The sequence below is a fragment of the Pyrus communis genome, chromosome 12 (assembly GCF_963583255.1).
Source record: "Pyrus communis chromosome 12, drPyrComm1.1, whole genome shotgun sequence".
Lineage (NCBI taxonomy): Eukaryota > Viridiplantae > Streptophyta > Magnoliopsida > Rosales > Rosaceae > Pyrus > Pyrus communis.
This window is the reverse complement of record NC_084814.1, coordinates 2,498,684-2,524,473: the sequence shown is the minus strand read 5'-3', so window position 1 is coordinate 2,524,473 and position 25,790 is coordinate 2,498,684. Positions and strand designations below refer to the sequence as shown.

Below are 25,790 nucleotides of genomic sequence, written 5' to 3'. Positions count from 1 at the left end.
AAAAATTAAACACATTAATCTAAATTACATATTAATAGAATATTGTTTCTTTACCAAGACGCTAGAAAATTAGTGACGTGCGGGCATATGATTAGTTAGTAGTTAAAATAAACCAATTTACAAAACGGTAACAAGAAGCAAACGAGTGAAACGACACCACAGCCACTTTCGGGTTGCCCCAATCCACCCTGCGAGAAAAGCCACGTGTCGAGATAGCTTCCGCTGGTGTCACTCTCTTCCCCCAATCGAAAACCGCCGTCACCATTCTCCCACTATTGGCGTTGGACAGCACGTGATCGTAGCCTTTGCGTACACCGTCCACTCCCTCACGCTGCAGAAAACCAAAACTCACAGATCGATCGATCATATCCTCCGCCTCTCTCTCTCTCTCTCTCTCTCTCTCTCACTATGTTTACTCTCTCTGCGACGCCATCCACCGCATTCCTCACGCCTAGGATTTCGCCGTCGTCTCTTTCCTCCTCGGCCTCCGCTGCTTACTCTTCGTCACTGTTGTCTTCTTCTTGGCTGTGCTTGGTCTCTCTGAGGTGGCGGAGCTCCGCCTGTCCTTGCTTGTTTTCCACCTTGAAGGTGACTGCCATGGCGGAGCTGGTGAAGGACACTGAGTCGGCTTCTTTGTCGCCCATTCAGTGTGCAGAGAGGAGGGAGACTAACCATTCTCGCACCTTTCTCAATGCGACCACTGAACAAGGTCTGAGCTCTTCGCCATTTTCTTTGTTTGGTTCCTCAGAAAATGCAAGAAAGCTAGTAGTTTTTTTTCTTGAATTGAAATTTTGCCTTTCTTGAATTGAAATTGGTCCTCAATCTTATTTTCGTGGCCGACTTAAATTTCTATGGTGAGAGCTCGTCGCGTTTTGTCTGTTTGGCTCCTCAGAAAATGCAAGAAAGTGAATGCGCATACATTTTTTTCTTGGAGTTGAAATGTTGCCTTTCTTGATTTTAAATGAAATTGTTTCTCAATTTTAATTTTGTGGCCGATTTAAATTTCTATTTGATAGTTGCTTGAATCTTGATGTTCACGTTGCATTTTCCTTTTAAATTTGCTCCAAAGAGCGGAGTCTTTCAGTTATTTGTCAAAAGAATTTTCTTCTCTAAACTTGGAAGTGATGAAAGTTTCAAATACAGAAGCCCTAGCACTGCCCAATACTTGGCCTTTTCTCACACCTACTCCACGTCCAGCCCCCTAGTATTTTCAAATATCCGTCTATTTCTTTGTAACCAACCCTATCGTTAAATGAGTGGAATGTCATGATAACTTGTTTTCAATTTGAAGGAAATGTTGACAAAAAAGTTCCTATTTATGTTAAGGAAACCGATTCTTGTTGGGCATGTATTCTTTCATAAGGATGTACAGTGTTTGTTTTTCAATCCTTAAAATTATATGGTTTTTACTGGCTAGCATTGGCACCCGATATAGAATGCCATATAAAAAGGTTTAGATACATTATTTGGGTTTATGAAGTATACAAATGAGATACCCATCTTTTTGTAGAATACTATTGGGCCTCAGTCTGTAATTGTAGCACTATGTACTAGGGCATGATACTGTAGCCAGGGGTTGGTTATGAGACTTGTATCTGTATATATTAGTGGTTGTAGTTATGTATGGTGCTGTAGACCAAAATGATCACACGGACAAAATGATCACATGGATGGAAGGTATTTTATGGGATATAGTTGTTACTTTAAGGTTATAACTTCTGAGTAATGCTTTCCCCAAATGTATACGCATATAAAGTATATTCTGAATTATGTTTTTAAGCCTTCTCTAAAGATATTATGTTCTAAGGAAAACCGCTGTATCTTGAAATGAGTAAAAAATTATTAACAAAATTGTCCATTTTCGAAAACCAGCCCACCTAGCGTATTCAAAGAACAAACAAAAACAGAGAACAAATGAAGAACAGTGAAGTTATGACAAGTCAATAGAATCTAATTATGAACCTAAAAGTACGTCATACTTTGCATACCTTATTTCCTTATACAAATTTATTAAAAAGTAGTGGTTTCATTAGGTGTGAGTTGTCAACACGTCGAAGTTGTTCAATGGTTATTGCTCCTTGTTTTTGTGTTATTCTCCTTTTCTGTATTTTTTTTTTTTTTATAGATTGTACACGTCATATCCATTGTTCCGAGTATGTGCCTGTGGAAGCCAGATTTTTTTTAGACTAGATATCATGATAAGATCTACTTACTCAACAGCTTCATCCGTTCCAAGTCCATGGTAGGTAGATACCCATCAATCCATGCTACCATAACGAAATGGGTTCAGTAACAATATAAATTTCGAATGATTCAAGAATCGTGCAAAAAAGACTTGAAACTGAACATGGATGCATCAAATGGTTGGCTTTCTCATCATGGGATTGCGTTTCATGTAGGTACAATTTTTGCAGGGTATGCATTATTCACTTTTGATAAGCTACATTAAGAGCACTTTTTGCTTGGTTTAGGAAGGATTTTCGCTGAAAGACCTGTGTAGTGGCCCTACCTTATTTTTGTTCACACCCATCGTAAAATTCCTATATTTATACCCCACCATGCAAATCAAAAGAGAAACAACAAATAAAAGGAAAGACAGATTACCATTAGTCAAAACATAGATTAAATAGACAGAATATGGCACATGGTGACGGATAGGACCACATGAACTAAAAAAGGGTTGGAGGACTAAATTGTAACTGTGGACAAGTTCAGGGACCATTGCTCATAACCCTTATTATTATGATCGCCAAAAGTTGGGCTTCTTGCTTCAAATATTTGGAGCAGAGGTTTGTAGTATATGCAAGCTTCAAATCTTGTTTAAATTCATAGCTATTTGATTGGCTTGTTCGACATCTGAACCCTGTGGTTGGATAGTATTTGATTGGCGTGCGACCGTCAGGATACAGTCTAACTCCTAATAGCCAAGAATGTCCTCAAATTTACAGTGCAGTATCACTGGGACTATGGTCCCAACTGACTCATTTTCTCTCTTTTTCTTTCTTCCACTCCCCTCATTATTTTTACTAACCGTTTTGTAAGCATAACCTCCGATGTCATTGACTGCATGCTCTGATATGTAATTCAAATGTTCTGTGTCTTCTTATTCAGGTTCCTTGAAGGTTATATTTTTGTTTTTCTTACTTGTATCCTTGTTTTGTAGTTAAATAATTCATCTATATTGTTTTACATTTCCATTGAACATAAACTTAAAAATCTTTGTCAACACTGGAAAGGAATTGCCACTAGATCTAGAGCTAGTTTGTCATTAACTGCAGCTTTCTTAATGAAAAAAAAAAATCTCCTTTCTTAAGCAGCTTTTCTTTACTTTATTAATGTTCTCCTGTTTATTGATGCTAGTTTTCTCAACTTGTTTGAAATGTTCATCTGTAGAGCTGCTGTCTGCAATAAGGAAGGAAACAGAAGCTGGCAGGCTTCCCTCAACTGTTGCTTCAGGAATGGAAGACTTATATCAGAATTACAAAAATGCTGTAAAATTCTTAATCTTGTATTTTACTGTACATAGTTAGATCTGCTTCTGATATTTAATTTTGAATTTACTTGATATCCATAAACATTTTGGTTCGAGTCTCATGTGAAAGCAATTTGTGTACATGCGTGCATCTGTAAATTTAATTTATTTCAACAGTTTTGGCATTCAAAATTGCCAAACGAAGAAGCTTTAGGATTTTCTTCTCAAAATAGAAGAGATTTTAGTATATACTGCTGTAGCCATATTATTTAGAGACGACAAAACTGGCGATAAAATTTCATAAATTCATACAATTTTAAACTTCCTGTTCCTTATGAACTAGGAATATCTTTCAACTTGCTAAATATATTGTTAATTACATATATCCTATGCTTGGCTTTGCTGATGAGTAGGAATTAGAATTCTTTGAGATAGATATTTTGTGGTTCAAGGCCTACATTTTTACTAGAAATATTGATACTAATTGAGTAGGACCAAATCTTTAGTTACAACTACTTAACGTGACCATGGTACTTACAAATTGTGAGTAACTAAAACAATAACAAAAAGTCAATCACAAGCTAGCACGCGATTAATGTGCCTTAGCACGCGATTAATGTGCCTTAGTTTTATCAGAAATCTGAACCATTTACATGTTGTACTTACACGATCAAATAGCCACAATGTGGCGATTGTGTATGGATCTAGAACTTGTTTCATGGTTATTTTATTACAAGCTTCCATAATAATCACTGTAAACTTTCTTAAGTTTGAAGCTTATCTTTGTTATGCTTCATTGGTTAACTCATTGTGTATGGATCCTTCTCGACTAAAGTGAACTTTATATATATATATACATACATACTAGTGTGTCTGTGGATCTACACACACACACACACACATACACACACGTAGATGCCAATTTTGGGGAGGTGCCCTTTTTTTCCTTAATTAGCGGACATGGAATAATGTGTTCGTTAAATGTCAATAATCTGTCAGTAATGTGTGGCTGTAATTATATGGGTAGCTTCAGGAGAGTGAGATCAGTCTGCTTTAATTATTCAAGCACATGCCAATCGGCTTTGATTTTCTAGTGTTTTTGTATATCTGGATTTGATATTCCGTATAGAGGTTTGAGGACTTGTTGTTCAATTATTAGATCGTATATGGATGGCTTATATGCATTAGATGTCCCAGAAGTCATTAAATCTAAAGTGATAAGAAACTCCTTTTCTTTTTTTTTCATAATCCTATGCTATCATTATTCAGATTCTTCAAAGCGGAAATCCCAAGGCAGATGAGATTGTGTTGTCAAATATGACTGCTGTATTGGATCGTGTATTCTTGGATATAGAGGTAATACTGGGTTTTATATGCGTTATCATACAGTTGCCTTAGTTGCTGATGTGTGTATAACACAGATAGGAAACCAAATTATCGTTTGTTTTCTTGTATACTTGTTTTATTTTATTTATTTTTTTGTCTATATGATAGATCAATAATTTTTCAGGATCCATTTATCTTCTCACCATATCACAAAGCAATGCGAGAGCCTTTTGATTACTACATGTTTGGTCAAAACTATATTCGTCCTTTAGTTGATTTCAGGTATCTTGACGACTTCTATCCTTTTTACCATCTTCATCAGCTACTTTGATGTATATAAACTGAAAGATGATGCATTTATTCTTGTTGTCTATTTTTGCTAAAAATGAATGTACGTACTATGCATTATTTCATGAAGTTCATTGGAGCCTTAAAATTGACAGGGTCATGGGTGATTTGTCCATCCAACGTGCTTTCATTGGATCATTCAGCATGAGATTAAAATCATTTATTTTGATTTATACGAGAATTTCTTTTATAGAATAGTTGTATTGGGAATTTTAAATATTCTGATTTTAATCGTCGATACAAAAATGTAAAGATCAATTTAATTTTGATGTGTCTTCATTTCTTTGCCCTTTTCTGACTTGTTTAATGAAGTAAATATAAAATGGAATTTATAACCATTCGTTTTGTAGTTCTTTTGCTGAATTCTTTACTGAATTTTGAAATAAATCTACACTACAGTATTATTATGGACTAGAGTAATGCAGTGCTACCATAAGTGTGTCCAATTATTAGAAAAAAGATTTTTCAAAAACTTGTTAACAGAGAATATTCACACGAAGAAACAAAAAAAATGCTGGCAACTCACATTTTCTTTCTTTGTGCGCTAGTTCTTACTTTCTTATATTCACGTGAATATGAGTTCTAATCCTAAATTCTGATGATTATTTGTGCAGAAACTCATATGTTGGCAACCATTCCATTTTCTATGAAATTGAAGAGAAGCTTCAGCAGGTGCATATTCTCAGTATTCAGCTTATTTTCTTTGTGGGGTTAACAACTATACATTGCTGAATTGTGAAACACTTACTTTCTAGAAGCAAAGTTAGACTAAACTTCCTCCTTGTTTTGTTGTTACAACTTACAAAGTTATTTAGTGGCCTCCAATATACATGTGATGTAAATGAATGTTTGGCAGTTCAAGTTTAGGTTTGGACATATATATGTTTAAGTACTTCAGAAAACAATGTCAGAGAACTGATAAGGAGTGATGGTCTGAAGGGTTCCTACCAGTCAGTCTCTTGCATGGGCTATCAAAATAGTAACTGTTTTTCAGTAGAATGCAATACAATGCAATAACTTTGTATTGGTGCCGTATATCACATTTATAGTTGACCAGTAGTTGTCTCAATTTTTTTTTGTGGTATGATTTTGGTGGTACTGTGGTATGCACTATGCAGACGCCATATCATCTTGATTAGTTTACACATGGAGGTGACTCGTGATGTAATGCAATTGGATTATGCATGCAGGGTCACAACATCTTTTTGATATCAAACCACCAAACTGAAGCAGATCCAGCTGTCATTGCCTTGTTGCTTGAATCAACAAACCCACATCTCGCTGAGAAAATGGTGAATTGCAATGTTCTATCTTCATTCTAAGCGTACATTGGATGCATACACTATTTTGTGCACTTACAACTGTTTGCATAACCAAATTTTAGACTTTGTAATTTTGTACTGCAGACCTACATAGCAGGAGATAGGGTTGTGACAGATCCTCTTTGTAAGCCCTTCAGCATGGGGAGGTACTTGTGAATTCTTGGATAATGTTATGCAATTAGTATGCACCTATGTGCTTTGATTAGTTAAATGATGAAATTCTCATCATTTTTTCTTTTAATATTCTTACAGGAATCTGATATGTGTATACTCCAAAAAGCACATGAATGATGTTCCTGAGCTTGCTGATATGAAAAGGAAAGCAAACACACGGAGCTTGAAGGAAATGGCAGTGCTATTGAGGTACCTCAATTATTTTGTTTGTCTGTGCAGTGTCAAAGTTGGTTTGATTTTATTGGCGGCTCTTCTTATTTCTGCTTATCAAGGTCTGACGGTGTTACTACCATGTCAGGTCCTGTGCAGAAAGATTTTTTTTCCTTTTTCTTTTTTGCATTGTTTTTGTGTTCTTGGACAATCATTATCTCTCCCTCTTTCATATCTTTTTTCTGTTTTATTTGCTCTTACCTTTTGGAAGACTTGGCGCAAAACTAAGCATAGTGGCGTTGTATGATTCTTACAGCCGACCCCTCTTATTGGGATAAGGCTTTGTTGGTGTTGTTGTATTTGCTCTTACATCTTGCTCAATTCTTGTCTCATTGAACCCTATTAAGCACTACACATCTCAGAACTAACCAATTTGTTTGAAGTGAATCTTCTTGTTGTTATAGCTAGTAACAAACTGGTGATAAGGGCGCTAAGCTGATTTTCCTTGTTAGCGTACAAAAATGCATATCAAGTTAACAAGTCAAGGAAGCACTCACCCTTTTTTCTCCATTCATCATTCTTGTGCTAATGGACATGGAAATTTGATTTTACTTGTTGCATAAAAAATGCATAGCAACTCAAGGAAGTGCTCCTCTTTTTCTCATTTCATTCATCCTTCTAGTACTTAATCAACACCTACTTGGTTTTTTATACTAGTATGTCAACTCAAAATGGAGTACTTGTCATACTTTGAGTCGAGGATACTATTAAAACTGAAAAAAAATTCGTTTTAGGTGCTAGACTGAGAGAGCAAGGGCTCGTTTGTGCCTAGGATTGGAAATCTCACTAGATTCCATGTATGTTGAAGGAAGAAATGGATGCCAACTTGTAAAGCTTGTCGAAATTGAAGGTAGAAGTCGCATTAGTCATGAAGGAAACTTATCATTCCCAATTCTAACCTTTATGTGGGGATTTGAAAGGATAAGTATACTTCTTTACTAATCCATCTTGTACCTTTTAACTTGTACAATATGCAAGTCGTCACCTATTTCTTCATTCAACATTCATGAACCTAGCGAGTTTTCCAATCCAAACTAGTCCTCGAGACCAAATTAGGCCTGAAGGTTCAACATTGTAACAAATGCTTACCTTTAGGTCTTCGCTGGTGGTGGGTTTGCTAATCAGGGTGGGGGATGATCTCTCTAATTTCAATTACTCGTAAAGGAATAATATGCATTTAATCACAATATTAGTGGACTGTCCACTCTTTATGTAATTTTATTGTTTTCTGAAATAAAATTTGTGTCGCTTTAAGAAAAAAAGGGTCAAGTTGAACTTCTTTATCTCTGTTTGTTCTTGTATTATTTTTTTTTCTTCTAGGACACATGCTAGATTCCTACTAGAATGAGAAAATCAGTGCATGCTAGATTCCTACCTGAATGAGAAAATCAGTTTTTCTTCTCTATCCTAGGTGATTTCAGATTAGGTTTCCATTAGGATTTTGGCTCGTCAAATATGTCCTAATTGGTTTAGGATTGTTTTAGGAAAATTAGAGGTATACAGATTCTTGTCCTAGAGGGATTAGGAAAGAATTTCAGTTTTCCTCATTCAATTTAGGTTTGCATTTCTAGAAGTCTATTTGGATTTGGATAAGTGTAATTTCCTAGTCCACTTAGAAATAGGAATTCAATCAGCCTTGGGACATGTAAGCCGACCCTATGCCTACAAATAGGGTGTGGCAAGGCTTAATTTTTAGAGAGAAAACAGCCAGAGACAGCCGAGAGTTTTGAGATTAGTTCTAGGGTTTGCAAAAGTTCTGTAATCTCTATTATTAATCAAAGGAGCAGTTATTTCTCTACCTAGAGAAATCACAACTGGATGTAGGCAAAAGTTCTGCTGAACCAGTATCATTCTTGTGTGTTTCTAAGTTTTTCTATATTTGCTAGTTTAGTCTTTTGCCGTTGGTTACATTAAAGAACAAGGTCTAGTGGGCGTGTTTTTCAACAGTTTCTAACCCACAACCTTTTTTCTGTAAAGTCTTGATAAGAGTTCTTAAAATATAGCGAGCACACAAGGGGTAGTGAACTAAAGAGAGTGATAGAGAGATCGAAAGCTAGGGTTTGGGGATTAGCATAGGAATTTCAGAAATTTTTTGTAATAAATTATTCTTCTTGATAGTGCAAGTGATTATCTCGAGAGAGATCACACGGGAACGTAGTAAAAGTTAGCCATCTCGATAACAATTTTTCTTGTGATTATGTGAGGCGGTGTTTAGTTTATTGTTTCCGTTTACTCACATATCATCATCCAAGCTGTTTGCATAACATCATAATCCATCGAAAAGCAAGATCAAGAAGGGCATTAAAGTTTAACAATTTTCTTTTCATAAAAAACTTACTCTTTTAATGTGATGAATTTGTTTACCTATGTTTTCTTAATATAGCCTTCTAATTTAACATGTTTTTATAGGGGCGGGTCACAGATTGTATGGATTGCACCTAGTGGTGGAAGGGACCGGCCAGATCCTGCAACAGGAGAATGGTACCCGGTAAGCTCTTTCAACTTCATCATGTATGAGAAGATTGAGAAGGAAATCATGTATTTTCATTGTTGATGTTTAATATTTTTTATTTTTTGAGCTTTCTTTTTGTTAAATGTTTTGATCTGTATGAGGAGATTCAATGTTCTGATGATGATTTTTATCTTGCAATTGTCTCTCTAGTGTTGCCACATGAGGGGTCTTAAAGTTGCATCTATATGTTCTAGTTGTAATTGTGAATTTAGGTCCAGCAAACCCGACTGCGTAGGTGTAAAATCAAAGGAGTTCTTTGGTTCATCATGGATAGAATAGGGACTCAACAGCTCTAGAGGAAATCATAAATAGATTCAGGATGATTTCGAAATATTTTCTGTTTTCTGTGTCTGTTGAAATAAATTACTGTTTTAAGCATTTACTAAATTTGACCTCAACTTGGTTGTATTCTAATTGAGGAGTTGGGCTTCCATAAAACGAAGATTGGCTACAATTTGAGATCACGTTGACATAGTGTTCCACTATAACCAAGAATTTACCAATATAGATAAGCATGCACCTATCTTGACAAGGATTTTGAGTTGATGGTGCAATGACTTGATACTAACAAGTCTAACATACATGCGAACACGTAGACATAAGTGTAAGTGTTGTCTTCATAATTCAAACTTCATACTGATATAAGTTGGTCAGGCACCTTTTGATGCTGCTTCACTGGACAATCTAAGAAGGCTTGGTGAACATTCTGCTGCACCAGGGCATATATATCCCTTAGCATTGTTGTGTCACAACATCATGCCCCCTCCACCCCAGGTTTGTCAGCTCTGTTTTGGTGGTTCCTGTAGTGCTACTTTTCCACATTAGTGACACAATTCTTTTCCAGGTAGAAAAAGAAATTGGAGAAAGGAGAATGATCGCCTTCCATGGTACTGGATTATCGGTTGCACCAGAAATCACCTTCTCTGATATTACTGCTTCCTGTCAAAATTCTGAAGAGGTTGGTTCTCTAAACAATGTCTTTCAACTTCCTGATTGATTTGGACGGTTCCTGTTGTATTCTTTCGGATCTTTACATTATTCTGCAACGAAAGCTCATGTGTAATTATGTTCTGGATCTGAGACTTAGCATTGCATTTTAAATCATGGCATGATACCGTTTGATAAACTGCTGAATCATGTGGAAGAACTAGTTCCGCCTATTCAGTGGTGATGAACATTGGCATTTAACTAATGCAGTCGTTTCCTTAGTCAACAATTATGTGAAACTGTATGCAAAGGTAGTTTAGTGTAGGGGTATACTATATAGAAATCTATATATATATATATATAATGTTCATTCATACGAGAAAAAGTCTTGAAAGCTAATGTTCAAGGACTGGGAAAGTCATTTCCATTGATTTCTAATTGTTAAGAGTAAATTTCACCTTTATTCCCTGAATTTTGAGTTTTGTTGACTCTGATTGCTGGCTTCAAAACTTTCGAAATGGGCTTAACTGAGACACATACTATGGGGACCAAACGTTTTGAAGTTGAGGGACCAAAGTGCCACATTAGTCAAAGTTCAGCGTGCAAAATTGACATCTACTCTAAATGTTTTTTTTTTTTTTTTTTTTTTTTTTTGGTAACTTCATCATTTTTCTTTTATCTTGTTTCTAAGTATTCTGGCTGTTCTATGTTGCAGGCTAGGGAGGTATACTCACAAGCTCTGTATGGTATTGTTACTGAACATTACAATGTGCTGAAAGCTGCTATACATTATGAACAAGGACTAAACGCATCCACTCCAAATGTTTCTTTGTCACAACCATGGAGTTAGTCCATCTTTAAGCAGATTGCCTTCCTACTTTGCTTTCATAATCAGGTACTTTCTTAGATCCTAAATTTTCGGTTCAAATCAGAAGCATGGGAATAACTCCACATTCAACTTACAAGAAAGAACATATCAATAAGAATTAAAATGAACTAACACAACTCACTTCAGCACAGCAACCCAGTCCAACATAATCGATGACATGATATTGGTAACTGGAGCCTCAATGAACCAACGAGAATCTGACTGTCCCAAAGTATATCCATCCCAAAAATCTGACTGTCCCAATGTAAATCCATCCCAACCCCATTTTAGTTCTCAAAGTTCTGTTACGCTCCAAAACTGCCAAGGGGTAGCATTTATTAATTTTTTCTGTTCAGTTTGGTAAAATTGATCGGAATTTTGTTTTTCTTTCTAGAAAGGGTAGTATCTACCATCGTATCTATTTTGATTATCGGTAGTTATCAGTTGTGTGACTACTGAAACGCATGTAAAAAGCTTTTCATTCTGTTTGTGTAAAACATTGTGGCTCGTACTTGAATGAAAAAAAAAAATATGTTGACTAGCAGCCATGTTTTACAGGGTTCAAGAGTATTGTGTGCGTGAAAACCCAAATAAAGAATCTTGAAAATCATAGAATTGTATGCAGAAATAGTTATCACTTTCAGGGTTTTGTTTCTGCTGTCATTAGCTCAGTAATATGAATTCCTATGTTGACTAGAGTGCTTTTGTTACCGTCTGAAGATGAAATTTGCGCTCTTGGGGCGGCAATTGAATTTAATGGTCTTTTGTGAACTAGATTTGATTGAATCTCGCAGGTTAGGACTTTACCTTAATTTTGCAACTCCTGACCAAAAGTTGACTGGTATACCAACAATCCACTATGCCAACAAGATCAAATTGAAGCTGATGACCGACCAGAGTGTAAGTTCACCACCATCTGAAATCGATGGATTCTTTTTGTGCATATGGTTTTTCGGCAAGAGCTGAATTCTTCTTCAAATGGAGCTGTCTCGCAAGGGTCAGTTTTAGGTGTATACTGTGCAGATGAAGCCAGTTGTTGACTAGCCATGTAAATCAAACCTCAATTTCTTTCTAGTAGTAGATGTTGAATCAATTTCTTTGTACTACTTCTTCGACACCTGAGAAGTCTTACATTTTAAAGGAGAAACCTTTCTAGCCAAGATGACTGCCATGGAAGCAATTTTGCGTCTAGTGTTTAAAATTTTCATGGATCGATATCTGGGAACTCTTAATCTGCACCAAGAAGTACCCTCAAGAAGAGGCTGTGGTTGCCCCTCTCCTAGCAGCCAAAGCTGCGAGTTCGGGAAGCAACTCGTGTGACAGGGCCTGTTGCAGCAGCAAGAGAACCCCCATTGCATTGTCTTATGAGCACACCAAATGCTCCTTTAACATCGTGGAAACCTCCATCAAAATTGACCTTCAGCCACCCGTCTTGTAGTATTAATCTCCCGCACATTATTTTTCACCATAATCCCCAAACCATGAGAGATTATTCCCCTCTTTGTCATAAGAGGGATTAGTCCTCTCTTTCCACAACGAAGACAGGTGTAGCTTTAGCATAATCACGCAAGGCCAACCGTCTGACAGAGAACAACTCTTAGGGAACAAATACACATTGCCACATGACGTTCTGCGCTAATGAAACAATGAAATTTAAAAAAAAAACGTCTTTATTTTGTTGGCACCTGACACCACCTTGGAAGTGTACTCGTTGGACAAGTTAATGGGTTGGATTCGAATCGAACCTGATCTATTGACAGGTACTCGTGCCGTACAAGTCTTTCTCTATAACAGAGTCACCATAAATGCATGATAGCTTAGTAGATCACGGCGACAAACAACTGTCTCAAGTGGGCAAGATATTATGATGGATCACCATCTGAACTTGAAAGGGCAATGTTTCCCTTGTCGAATAAGCAGCAGCTCATAGTGTAAATGGGCATTATTTGGGTGCTGGGGATGTAGGGTTTCAAAATGGCATCCAACCAGTAACTATAACGACCCATTTGCAAGAGCAGAGCTCAACCGAGCGGAACGTGCATAAAGGAGTCAAATGCTTATATTATTTTCCTTGGTGCAGCTGAGCCATCATGGACTTGAACCAGAGGCCTCGCCCGTGAAGTAAATCATAGCACCTACACTCCAACCAATTGGGAGAATCAATAAATTCCTTTTCGGGAGCGATTCATTCTTCCAGCTGGCCTAAAATTTCTTCACCGATAGCCCTATTTGGAACTCGGACATAGTTTAGGGTTTCATTTGAACCACAAGGTTAGAGGAGGGGTCATTGAATTTGGAATTTTACACGAGAAACAAAAATCCAGCATTTTATATAGAGAAGTGAATGAAACAAATGGGAGAACAGGATGAATAAAGGGCAAATATTTTGCAACTGTAGCCATAAATTTGACAAGCCAATGACTCCCACGAGCTCAAGTATGCGCAGCAAAATGCAGAGCATGTAGCATCCGTAACCGACAAAATTGACCATCGGATGAAGAAAACAAAAACACGATATCTGAAACTCTTATTCGACAAAATACATAACACTCGTACCAATCAATCTCTGTTGAGGGGGCGCCCGCGGAATCTTTCTCCCTACTTCAATGTTGAAAATACGTGTTCCTTTAGTGCCTTTTGATAAAAACTCGCTACATCAAAACACTCACATAAAATCATAATCATCGAGTGGATCATAGCCCTCAACAGCTATATCATCATCCGCCTTATCAACTATTAGCTGCTTTTTCTTGGCACCTGAAAACAAGGAAAGCAATTAACAAACACCGAGAGAAACCATATCATCAACAAATGTTCGTTCACCTCTCTAACATTAAGTTTTTTAATGTTTATCGATGAAGAGATCATGGTTCGCACTAAAATAATTCTAACAGGGAGTAGTGAACAAGTATTGAGGCTCTACTAAGGAACTTAAGCCTAACACAGATGCAACCCTCGACTACAAGTCTTCAAAATGGGTGAAGTGGTCAATTTTTAACACAGACAATTTTTAACATGAGGTTTTCAGATTGCTTTTAACAGCTGTGGAAAATTTTTGTTCCAAACCCGTGGACAATTTTGATTGGGTGATGTGTGGCATGTGTCTGTTGGGCTTCACAAGCGGACAAACCTGCTCTGAATAACATAAAGGAAGTTGGGGTTCCACCCCAAAGCCAATTGGCAATAGGGGGAGTAATCCAACTTATAAGCCCTCGCAAGGTTCCTTAACTCTCTGATGCAGGATACTTTTCAGACTTAAAACGAATACCACTTGGTAAAGATAAAGGCCATAACTATGTTGCTCTACATAAGCGTCGAAAATAGCACTAACAAAATTCCTCTATTTCTTATTTTCTTTTTTCAGTTGAATATATTTTTTGAGAATAGAATGGGAAAAGAAAGGAATTGATTGGTATGAGACTCAAAGATCCAAAGTGGATTGCATTGTCATACCTTCAACTCTGATTACATAAACCATAGCTATTTGGGCACCTACACCTAAACTGGAAAGCAAAGGGCCTGCTTTGACCAGTAACCTCAACAAGTCTTCTGAACCAAACGTGCAAGGCATTTTTTAACATGTTAGTTTCACTTGGTGATGACACCTACACCTGAAACGGAAAGCACAGGGGCTGCATTGACCAATACCCTAAACAAGTTTTCTGAATCAAACTTGCAAGGCATTTTTAACACATTGCTTTCACTTACAGAAAGCACAGGGGTTGCTTTGACCAATACCATAAACAAGTTTTCTGAATCAGACGCGCAAAGGCATTTTTTTAAACACGTTAGTTTCTCAGTTCCACAATACTAAGAGCTTCCGGCTGATGCTTCTCAACACAAACCCAATATAATTCCTTATTCCTTTTCCTTTCTTCACATATAGGACATTAATTTGGTTTTCAAGTGGATGAAAAATCATAAATAAAACTAAAATGAAGCATGAGACATTCTACTCTTAGCAAAGAATGAAATAAGCAAAGACACGCACCTGTTTTCTTTTTGCCAGCATTTGCTTCCTTCTCTGCTTTTATCTTCTCATTTGCAATTGCCGTAATGGAAGATGCAACTTCTTTCGCATCTGCTCCTTTCAACGAAGTCATTGACAGTCTCATTACTGCCTTGAGTAGACCAATATAATGGAAACTTTTCTGCAAATAAATTTTAAAAAATTATGTACCTGAAATTCTCGACGTTTGTTAAACGGGTAGGAAAAATTAACACACCTCAAATGGACGAAGTTTATGCGAAATAAGTTCTGCATATTCCAGGAAGTCATTTTCGGATTTCGGAATGAAATTGTCAATGTTTTTTTCATTGCCTCCACTGGAAAACAACTCTTTAGTGGACTTATAATCTGCTTCTTCCACCAGCCTGTGGAGTAGAGAAAAGCTTTAGTAAGAACCACTAGCGACCAAAAGCTAACGCATTCAACATGTAATTGTTAGTCAAATGTACCGAACCATGTTCTCAAGGAAAATGATTAACTCTGAATCAACTGGGTCTATCATCCAAAGGATAGGCATAGACAAAAATAAAAAATAAAAACCGAATAAAGGCCAGTCCCCACAGTTGCGCCAATAAACAATATAATTAAAAAAACCCTAAAGTTGTGCTGATTGGGCTGAGAAGCATCATTCAGAATACGGTTACAACAGAACACTAACTATTCACATTATAAACCAAAGTTGAATAAACTATCTGTTTGAGAAATTTTTATCAAGCCATGGTTATTTAATTTTACTTCCAAATTTCAGTATGCAAAACTCGAAGTACTGAAGAGATTACATAGCTGCTACTTCCACCAAAGGATCCCAATAAGTACAATTTTGGGAATAATAGTACCTAAAAAAAAAAATAGAACAAGGGTTTCAGTTAACTGACACAATGAACTACATAGCGAAGATGAAAGTTCCCACAAACTAATTGACTAAGGTACTTATCTTATTGTTTGGTTGGTTAAATTGAATTGGGCTCTTGGAGTAAGTCACCAAAGCATTTTAAAAACTATGAAGTTGAGGTTGGCTTTCAAACTGGATGTTTCTATTGATGATTCATTTTGACTTGTAAAATGTTGTGATCCTTATTTAAATTAACATAAAATTTGGTCCGGCTTCTTAATTGAGGGCAGCACCAAATGCCTGACTAAATTCTTTATAACAGTCAGTACTATAAGACGTAGATCACTACTATCCGACGGAAATTAGTCAGTGCAAAATACCAAATGAGGCCTAAATGTTAACTCTCACCTTTGTTGGCGAAGTTTCTCAGCCACAGGATCCAGTGGCTCTTCCTTTTCTACTTCAACGATCTTTCCTTTCTTTTCTGTAGCTTTTGCAGCAGGTTTTGTTGCAGGTTTCTTAGGTGCCTTCTCAGCAACAGGCTTTGCTGCAGGTTCCTGGCCACCATAAAAATAACAGATTATCAAGATTAATCATTATCATAAAATAAATAATAGATTTTTTCAGTAGAACAAGTGTGAAAACAAAACAGCCATCAATATGGTGCATGCGGTTTGTGGACAAAGCCTCCAAGGTTAATGACTGCAAAACTACTTGCTGTGGTTTGTGGACAAATTGAAAATACACACACAGCAACAACCGTGGCAACCAGATGGAAACCGAACAAAACCAATTCTAACGGATCCCGATTTGTTTGGTTCTGTTACAACGGTTGTATTTTGCTTCATCCAACTTGAACAAACTATCCTGCAGAGGTTTCCTTGGCGACCATAGGGGTAGCACTGCAGGCTGAACTTACCAGTTCGGCTTTAGGGCTCCCACCCCAAAGGCGACACACATAAACAAAAACCCCTTTGTATTGTCTTAACCAGTCACAACTTTTTTTTACCATTTGTATATAACTCATTGGAATACTGAGATTTAAACCCGACCATATAACATGATGATCCAGAACCTATTCATCTAAATGACTACCAGTTAGCAAAATATTGTCATAACAAACCATTTGATATGGCCTAAACTAGTAAATCTCACTTTCAACAGTAAAGCCGAAATCAATCCAATCAATGAAATCAATCAAAGTTGTTGCAAAAAGGAGGTCAAACTTGACAACAATGTGGAACCCTTTTTCTCAAACCTAGTCTCTATTTTACTTTTTTAATTAAGGGCAAGGAAGAGAACTAGCGCTCAATGAACTATTTGTGATATGACTACTATTCTACATAGACAAATGCAGTACAAAGTGACAATATATGGTGTGACCAATCAAAGACATCCCATATAATATTAAAAAGTCGTCTCCTTGGTGTCTTTCACCGTTTATATGCATATATTGCCGCCAGATACAAAATTGGATTTTCACATCAAATGAAAAAACAATGTTGTTCGTGGTCATTTTAAAGATAAATATACATGAAACATTCCCCAGCCAATTAGCTAGTACTCAAGCAAGAACAATCATCCATCAACCTATGACAGGGATTCCGAATGATGAGCCAGGAAAAAAATTGCTTTCAGAAACTCAACAAAATAATAAGATGACAACTGCGTTATTGATCTTACCAGAGGAGCAGGTTCATCTAAATCCTCCCATGACTCCGTAATATCATTTTCATCAACATCTTCGTCATCCCATTTATGCATCGGTTTGTCCTTAGCAAGGAGAGCTGGAACTTTCTCTTCTTCTGAAGCAGAGAAAAAAGCCAGCTTTGTAACCAAAATAACTCCACTTATACTAATTATAGCAAATGAATTGTTATTCAAAGCTTTAGGCAAGAGAGCTTAGGTGGTAAATACTAAACATAACAATTATTAAGAGAATATAACAAGACAAATAAAAATTACCCACAAAAAAAAACCCCGCAAACACATCTCACAAAATTTTACAGGAATACTTAAGATGGAATTAAAGCAAGCAGTATTACCCCAGTCCTCCATCTAATTTGGCGATTCTTGTATCAAATTACCGATTTTTCGACGAAACAAAGAATTAATCCTGCATATCAAGACACACCAACATCCATCATCAGACAAAAAAAAAAAAAATTGGTAAATTAAAAACAAAAAGTGAGCTGAAACCGTTGTTGGGATTTTGCAGAAACCGTCAATATTTTTTTTTTTGGGTTAGGAAGAGAAAACCCAGAAACAAAATTAGGGTTTCGATAAAATCGATCTAGAAAATTGGGGGACTTACCTTAGCAATGGAAGACGCGCGATTGATCGATCAGGTGGTGAGAAGAGTCTGCGGCTCTTTCTCTGAAACCCTAATTCTCCCAGTATTCTTCCTTCTCGGCTGGCTGTCACTGTGCCCAACTCGACCACAACTTAGCAGAGGCCGTCTTTCCACCTTCCTTTATATTGTTATCTTTTTGGCTTTGTACTCAAAATGGTACTTCGGATTTGTATAACACATAACTTTAATTCATGAAAATTAAAATTAATATAAGTGGTTTGAAACTGTTCATCATCTATTATGTTGATCATTTTATTAAAAAATTCCGTTAAGCTGAGAGTATAACATATAACTTTGGTCCATGAGATTTGCAAAACACATCATTTTGGTCCATGAGATTTGCATAACATATAACCTTAGTCTCTAAAATTTAACGGAGTTTGAATAATCAAAATAATGAATGATGAACAATTTCTTAATCATTTTTATTTATTTTAAATTTCAATGACTAAAATTATTTATTATGAAAATCTCAAAAATCAACTTGACTAAAAACAACCTTTTATTTTTATTTTTATGGTAACTTGGGTTATTTTCCCCAAAGATCAACTTGGCTAAAAACACCTTTTTTTTTTCTTTTTTTTTTATGCGTTGATGGCTCACGTGTTAACTTGGGTCATAATCACTTTTATTGATTTAAAATTTCAATGACCAAAATTATTTGTTATGAAAATTTCAAAAATCATCTTGACTAAAAACATCTTTCTTGGATGATTTTTTTTTTTTTTTTTTTTTTTACGTTGATGGCTCACGTGTTCGTAACTTGGGTTATTTTCCGTTTGGGTTTTAGGGTGGGCTCTGACGAGAAATGAGGCGTTGAAAACCCCAAAAGGTAATTTGCCGGTTTTGCCATTTGAACTTGTATGGAGTTAATAATATTTTTTTTTCTTTTTTTTTTTATGAATCTTAATTTTAACCGATTATTTCTTAACTTTTATAAGTAGTTATTTTTTCTCTAAATTTTAATTTTAACCGATTACTCCATATTAATTTTATGAATAGCCCATTTTTTTTCCAGAGTTAAATTTTAAATTTTTCAATTTTTTTGCCTCATACATTTGTCATGTCTAGTTATCAAAATGAATGAAAATTTGGATAAATTTTTGTAAAATCTAGCATGGAAATTGGCTACTTATAAAGTTCAGAGAAGTATTTAGCTAAAATTAAACTCTAAGGTGAAAATTGGTTAATTATAAATATTCAGGATAATCAGCTACATTGACCAAAACCTCAAAAGGGTAACCAATTTAGTCTGTGAACTATTACCTTAGTAAAAATTACGTCCCTACATTATTTTTTCGGTAAAATAAGTTCCTAAATTCATTAAAAATATAATTTCATCCCTACTATTATATTCAAAGCTATTTTATCCAATTTTTTGTCAATTTAAGTTACTTGACACACTTTATAATATAACACCGTCATTTTCTCGCAGCCTTAACATTTCATATAAGTTACGATCTAAGGTCTAATTTTGCGCTCTAAAGTAATCCTGGCCGTAAGATGCGAGACGACAAAGATGCAGCACTTCTGCCGAAACGACAGGCCGTTCAGCAGTAGCAGTAGCAGTAGCACGGTGAATCACAGAACAACGGCATCCGAGGCCTTCTTATCCAAGGCTGCAAGGCCCTCCGTTTTCCTTTAACCAAAAAACCCAAATGGTGGCCTCTGCAATTTCCGCCATGAATTCCACCATGGCTTTCAGTTTCTCCCAAAACCCGTTCAACAACTTCCGGAACCTCTGCAAACCACAATGGAGGAGGCCTATCTCACTCACACCCACCCACCTTTCCTTCCCAACTCCGACCAAAACTCGGCGCCCTTTACAGACTTCCACTCTCGTCTCCTCCTCCTCCTCCGTCCCCGCCGCCGTCGAGGACTACGAGGTGCTCTCTCCCTTCCTGTGCTTCTCTTCTCTGTCACTGCCTGTGTGGGTTGGATTTTGTTTTGCCTAATTCGAATTTAATGCAGTTTGTTGATGCTTCTTCTGAGGTGGAGCTGAGATTACAACTCGGGGGCCGAAATTTCGAAAGCTCGAGAGATATATTTGTGGATGCAGACGGCACCTCATTGACAATAAAAGTACAGCATTCTGGGTCTCTTATCACACTTGTGGAAACTAATCGTCTCTTTGATAAAATAAAGCCTTCTGAAACAATATGGTTTGTGAAACTAAAAGCAATGTTAAATTTTTAGGCTTGTTTTTAGCTATGACACATGTACTCTTCACCAAATCTCGCTGCTTTACCCCTTAAACTGTATATGTTGTTTCACTTTACCCCTGTAGACTCTTATACTGTCACACTTAGTCACCTGCACTCTTCTGTATGTCTCACTTTAACCTTTTCCATCAAATAAGTTAAAAGACTCGTTAATTTTGTTGACATGGTATAGGCAATCTAGTCTTTTCAACTAAGTTGGTTGTTTGGCATATAACATGTCCTATTGGTGGAACCCATGGATAAACAGATGTGGGTTAAACTCCAATTAGGTTGTGATTTCTCCATATTAATTGCAAAGCTTTAACCCACCAACATAATTGAAAAGCCTAAATTGTCCATGCCACATCAACAAAACAAACAGTTATTTTATCTCATTTGACAGAAGAGGGTAAAGTGATATATTTAGGACGAGTGCTGGGGTTTAAGTGAGACAGTGTAGAGTGTAAGGGGTAAAGTGAGACACAGAGAAAGAGTGCAAGTAGTAAAGTGAGATAGTATGGAGTGTAGGAGATAAAGTGAGGTTTGGTGAAGAGTACAATTGTCATAGCTAAAAATAAGCCAAATTTATATACACTTTAGTCTTTCGGGTCATGTTTAGATGGGTTGTTCTTGTTACGGGCAGGTATATCGATGATGATCAGCTAGTCGTAAACTTGAAAAAGCACGATCCTGAATTGAAATGGCCTGATATTATGGAGTCCTGGGAGTCTCTGACAGCGGGATCCATGCAACTTTTGAAAGGAGCATCAATTTACATTGTTGGGGATTCAACTGAAATCAACCAAAAGGTGGCTCAAGAACTTGCAGTTGGTCTCGGGTATTTCCTTACTACCATTTTGTAGTTGCTTGTTCATTACGATTAACTAGCTGCTAGTAATGAAAGATAGCTATTTATAAAGGGCACTGAGATTCAGTTGCATGGTTTGACAGCTCTGCCTATGTCTCAAATGCTTTTAAATTTTCAGTGTTTTAATTTTCCGAGTCTTCCTACATTCAGTCGTTATCTTTGGTTGATATGGTTGTAGATATACACCACTCAGTACGAAGGAGTTTATGGAATCATTTGCGAAGCAGACCATTGAATCATGTGAGTACTTCACTCGAACCTTGTAATTGTCCATTGAGTTTGAGCCTCAACTTGCTATGCCTTCTTCCCTTGATCTGTAATGTCAGGATGTGCACATTATTGAAACTTGAACTCATTATGATCAATGTCACTATCAACATACTCATCTTTCTTTTTGGAGTGTGCACTAAGTGAATCGATGAAGTTTTAGATTATAGAATTAACTTAGATGGAAATGTGAAACAACGCTATATTGAATGATGACGGAGTGGGCTGACCAAGCATTAACATAGCACAAAATATTTGAAAACTTATACTATTATGATTTAAAATTTTTGTGGTGGGGCCATGCAGCTCTGATGGTTGAGGGCCTTCAACCACCTTACTCCCCCTCACCCCCAAAAAAAGTGCCGACCAAATTTGTTTCCTTATTCCCAAAAGTAAATGATTAATCCTTTTTCTGCTTTATGATTGTTTTCCTTTCCATACTTAAAAATTGACTCTGTGTGTAAGTTAAAATAAAATAATGGATTATGACTGAATCACTTTTAGTGTTTGTTTGCGATATTCTCTAAGTTTTTCATACGTGTTTTTCACATTTGATCGTACTTCTTTCATTTATTTGTGAATCGCTGATTTCCTTACCTAAAAAATCTTCTTAAAAGCCGATCTAGTTGCTATTAGTTACCCTATATTCATAATTTTATCAATTCCAGGGTTGCTTGCTGAAGGATCTGACTCTGTAGCAGAAGCAGAAAGTGCTGTATTACAAAGTTTAAGTAGGTACTATATGTCAATGATTTTTTATTTTGTGTTTTCTTTTGGGGATATGATGGGGGCAGGAGGGTGTTGAAAAGATTGAGTATCTTTTAATGGGCGTTGTTGGTGGTCTTACAGTCATGTTCGGGCAGTAGTTGCAACATTAGGAGGGCAGCACGGAGCAGCAGGAAGGGCTGATAAATGGCGTCATCTTTATGCGGGTTTCACTGTCTGGGTGTCCCAAACTGAAGCTACAGGTAACTTGTCTTTGATCCTTTCTTTCATTACTTTTCTTTGGACTAGATACTCATCTACGATCAGTGTCTATCATGCTTCATACAATTGGTTATAGGTTGTTCTCTAGTATCATTAGGAACCTCTGTAGGCTGATTAGAATTGTTAATAAAGTTGATAGATATTGTTTATTTACCATTGTTCCCAATAGATTCTTACAACCGGAAAATAAAATAAAAAGTATGTGCTGCTGGAACTGAAAACCAAAGCACAAGTGATTGTAACTGATAAAACAAAATTCACAGTTCAACAGAATGTGGATCAACAACTATTTCATATGTAAGCCTTCCCATTGACATGCGAGACTACATAAAATTGGGAGGTTATCGTTGCATGAATTTGAAGTCAGGATCTGCTATATTATGGTAATAAGTTTTGCAGTTTGCCATTTTTGAAAGAAGTTCAAGTCATGGTTGAGCACAATTGAAGCACCTTTTTGTTGCAGAATTCACTGCAAGTCTTTGGATCTTTATATTTTTATCATTTTGATTTAGATTTAGAAATCTTTCTATCTCGTTGCAAGTTATTTATGTTTACTTGATAATTGTAGTAGCTTGGATCTATGTCATAGGGTTTTTAATCAAGATTGCAGATTGATTGTTAGTCAGGATGTGTGAGCCTAAACTATAGAATTGAATAAGTATTACATTCTAATGTTTAAAATTTAAATTTTTTGGTTGGGTTTTGATAAAAAATGGTCCTGGGGCAACTCATTACTTCGTCCCTCATGTATTCATAAAGTATAAACCAATGACGTGATTGGGGTGGGGGTGGGGTTGGGGTTTGTTTGTTTTTGTAGGGTTGGGGGTGTGGGGGTCATGGCTGGGGAACAAAGATATGGGGTGAGGTGGGGGTCGGTGGTGACTGGAGGGGATTGGGAGAGGCTGGGTCCATTCAGATAGTTGTAGAAACAGCCACTACTGATCTGATACTGATGTATGAGAAACCTTGGCCTGGGTGTATCAGGATGAGGTTACATATTCATACATGTAGCCACTTCACTATAAATAAGCATTCATTCTCTCCCATGGATAGCTCTAGCCGTTGGTACCATGAAACAATCTTTAACAAGGAATGATAAGATGCTGCAATGAATTTAGGTGCCTATGGATCACATGGGCATTCTGAATGTTGTGAGTGTATAATATGCATCTTTTTTTTTTTTTTTTTTTTTTTTTTTTCGTACAAGAAGACCATAGTGTATGTTAGCTCTTCTTATGTCAAATCCTCTTATGCTACCATGTCCATAACCAATCCATCCAGTTATATAGTTTCTGCAAGCTAGTGTTTCTGATTTACTTTGCATTTCTCTAGGACTATTTGATACATTTCCAACTGTTCATAGAGCTGGGTATTCAAGATAGTCATTATTGTGTTTAATTTCTTTTTAACATCCTGTAGCAACGTAATATATGAGAAGTAATTGATTCTGTTTTAGAGTTCTACATATGACATTTGGAGGATGAGCCCTGCCCCCACCATGTAGGTCTGCGTGTTCTAGATTGTAAACTAGTGATGTATTATCATTGGTCATATCTGCATCGTTAGTCCATATCTTCTGAAATCATTATTTTGTGATTATACTTAATTTGCATGTTTCTTCTCTATGCAGATGAAGATTCAGCAAAGGAAGAGGCTAGGAGTCATATTAAAGATGGCAGACTAGCTTACTCAAACGCCGATGTTGTTGTCAAACTACAAGGTTGGGATGCAGTTCATGCTAAAAGTGTGGCTCAGGGATGCTTGAGTGCCCTTAAACAATTAATTCTATCGGACAAGAAACTTCCAAGTAAGTGTGTAATAATGTTTATACTTGTGACTTTAATCTTGTTGTAGATGGCATAGCGAGTGATCCTTCCTCTTCTATTGTTCTGCTTCTTTTCAGACGGTTGGTATATGGTAAAAGTCGATTAAATCGTAAGACTTGGAAAGTAAACACTCCAACTTGAAGCAGTTTACGCAATTGCTGCTAACAAATGCTAAGACTAGTGTTAATTGAACGAAACCAAAAAACCATTGTCATGCTTCATTTTCTCAACGAGAAAACAAACCACAGTTAAATCTATCCCTCTTGTACAACATCTTGAACGGAGATGCTAATGTAACAGAATAACAGTAGCTTGGCACCTCGACCCCTTATGGTAAATAAATTCCGAGACATGGAAAGTACATACTTCAACTTGAACCACCAATTTCTGTTCTAACAAAACCTATTGTTTTGAAGAGCGTGTAACATTGTAGTCTGTAGTAGTGCTGCATCATTTATGTTGACGACCATATAAAAGATTGTGAAAACTCGAAAAGTTGGCTACTTTGAGAGTTGGTATTGCTTACTTTTGCGTTTGAAACAATGCTAAAGAATGTAGAGGTATAATGCCTGTTACTTACAAGCCCCTTGTTCGTGGTTGCTTTTGAAGGTAAGAAGAGCCTCTACATAAGGTTGGGATGCCGAGGTGACTGGCCAAACATCAAGCCTCCTGGATGGGATCCGTCAGCTGGAGATGATGTTTCTCTCAATGGATTGTAACAATAATTGCTGCACTGCCTGTAAGATTGGAAGGCAATTCGGCTCCAACCTAGTCCAACACCATGCCAAATAGTCGGCTTGCAAGCAGAGGAACCTCCATCCAAGTCACTTCTGAGATGTCAAACTCGAACCTTTGTAATCAAAGTAAATGATGGTTTTGACAAAATCGTCATTGGAGATGGCCAAGGTTCGCAGATATCCAATGTCGGTTCTGCTATTTTAAGCACGCAACATGCTAAATTCCCTCTTTCAAAACTGTTGCATGTTCTTAATATTAGTCCATCAGTTTGTTCAAGATAACAATTTGGTGAACATAAGTGGAAGCAGCGGTGAATTTTCCGAAGGCCTCTACTAGAACCCTACTGGTATGACGTGTCCTTGTCGTATCACAACGTCGTTATCAATAGAATGTAACACATGTATTTCAATTTATATAACCAAGTTATCATTCAACTATTAATCTCGTATCCTATTATGATAAGACTCTTCATAATATTCACTACTGAAAGGCGCTTAAATGGAAGGAGTTGTAACAGGTATAATCAATGCAAATGTGACAAGCAAGTACA

General features: G+C 36.6%; 3 protein-coding genes across 4 annotated transcripts; 2 read left to right on the top strand and 1 right to left on the bottom strand.

The window, feature by feature from the left end:
• Window positions 1-342: 342 nt before the first annotated feature.
• On the top strand, window positions 343-12,350 carry LOC137710986 (glycerol-3-phosphate acyltransferase, chloroplastic-like). 2 transcript variants are annotated; one of them, XM_068450173.1, is made up of 13 exons: window positions 343-709; window positions 3,394-3,491; window positions 4,742-4,828; window positions 4,983-5,080; window positions 5,761-5,818; window positions 6,337-6,438; window positions 6,553-6,614; window positions 6,721-6,831; window positions 9,262-9,340; window positions 10,019-10,138; window positions 10,209-10,322; window positions 11,007-11,186; window positions 11,954-12,350. In XM_068450173.1, the coding sequence occupies exons 1-12, from the start codon at window positions 409-411 to the stop codon at window positions 11,139-11,141; spliced, it is 1,365 nt and encodes a 454-aa protein (XP_068306274.1). In that variant the 5' UTR covers window positions 343-408; the 3' UTR covers window positions 11,142-11,186; window positions 11,954-12,350. The 2 variants fall into 2 exon arrangements, with proteins under 2 accessions (XP_068306274.1, XP_068306275.1); XM_068450174.1 differs by having other exon boundaries at window positions 11,935-12,350.
• A 1,154-nt stretch (window positions 12,351-13,504) lies between these two features.
• Window positions 13,505-18,473, bottom strand: LOC137711194 (uncharacterized). The gene is made up of 7 exons (XM_068450402.1): window positions 18,315-18,473; window positions 18,046-18,116; window positions 17,684-17,805; window positions 16,409-16,557; window positions 15,386-15,533; window positions 15,151-15,310; window positions 13,505-13,916 (listed from the first exon to the last, which is right to left on the bottom strand). The coding sequence occupies exons 2-7, from the start codon at window positions 18,056-18,058 to the stop codon at window positions 13,825-13,827; spliced, it is 684 nt and encodes a 227-aa protein (XP_068306503.1). The 5' UTR covers window positions 18,059-18,116; window positions 18,315-18,473; the 3' UTR covers window positions 13,505-13,824.
• Window positions 18,474-19,967: 1,494 nt separating this feature from the next.
• On the top strand, window positions 19,968-25,759 carry LOC137711146 (probable inactive shikimate kinase like 2, chloroplastic). The gene is made up of 8 exons (XM_068450354.1): window positions 19,968-20,239; window positions 20,325-20,515; window positions 21,198-21,392; window positions 21,601-21,662; window positions 22,358-22,424; window positions 22,539-22,657; window positions 24,307-24,483; window positions 25,112-25,759. Exons 1-8 carry the CDS (start codon window positions 20,012-20,014, stop codon window positions 25,219-25,221), a joined length of 1,149 nt encoding a protein of 382 aa, XP_068306455.1. The 5' UTR covers window positions 19,968-20,011; the 3' UTR covers window positions 25,222-25,759.
• The last annotated feature ends 31 nt before the right edge of the window (window positions 25,760-25,790 follow it).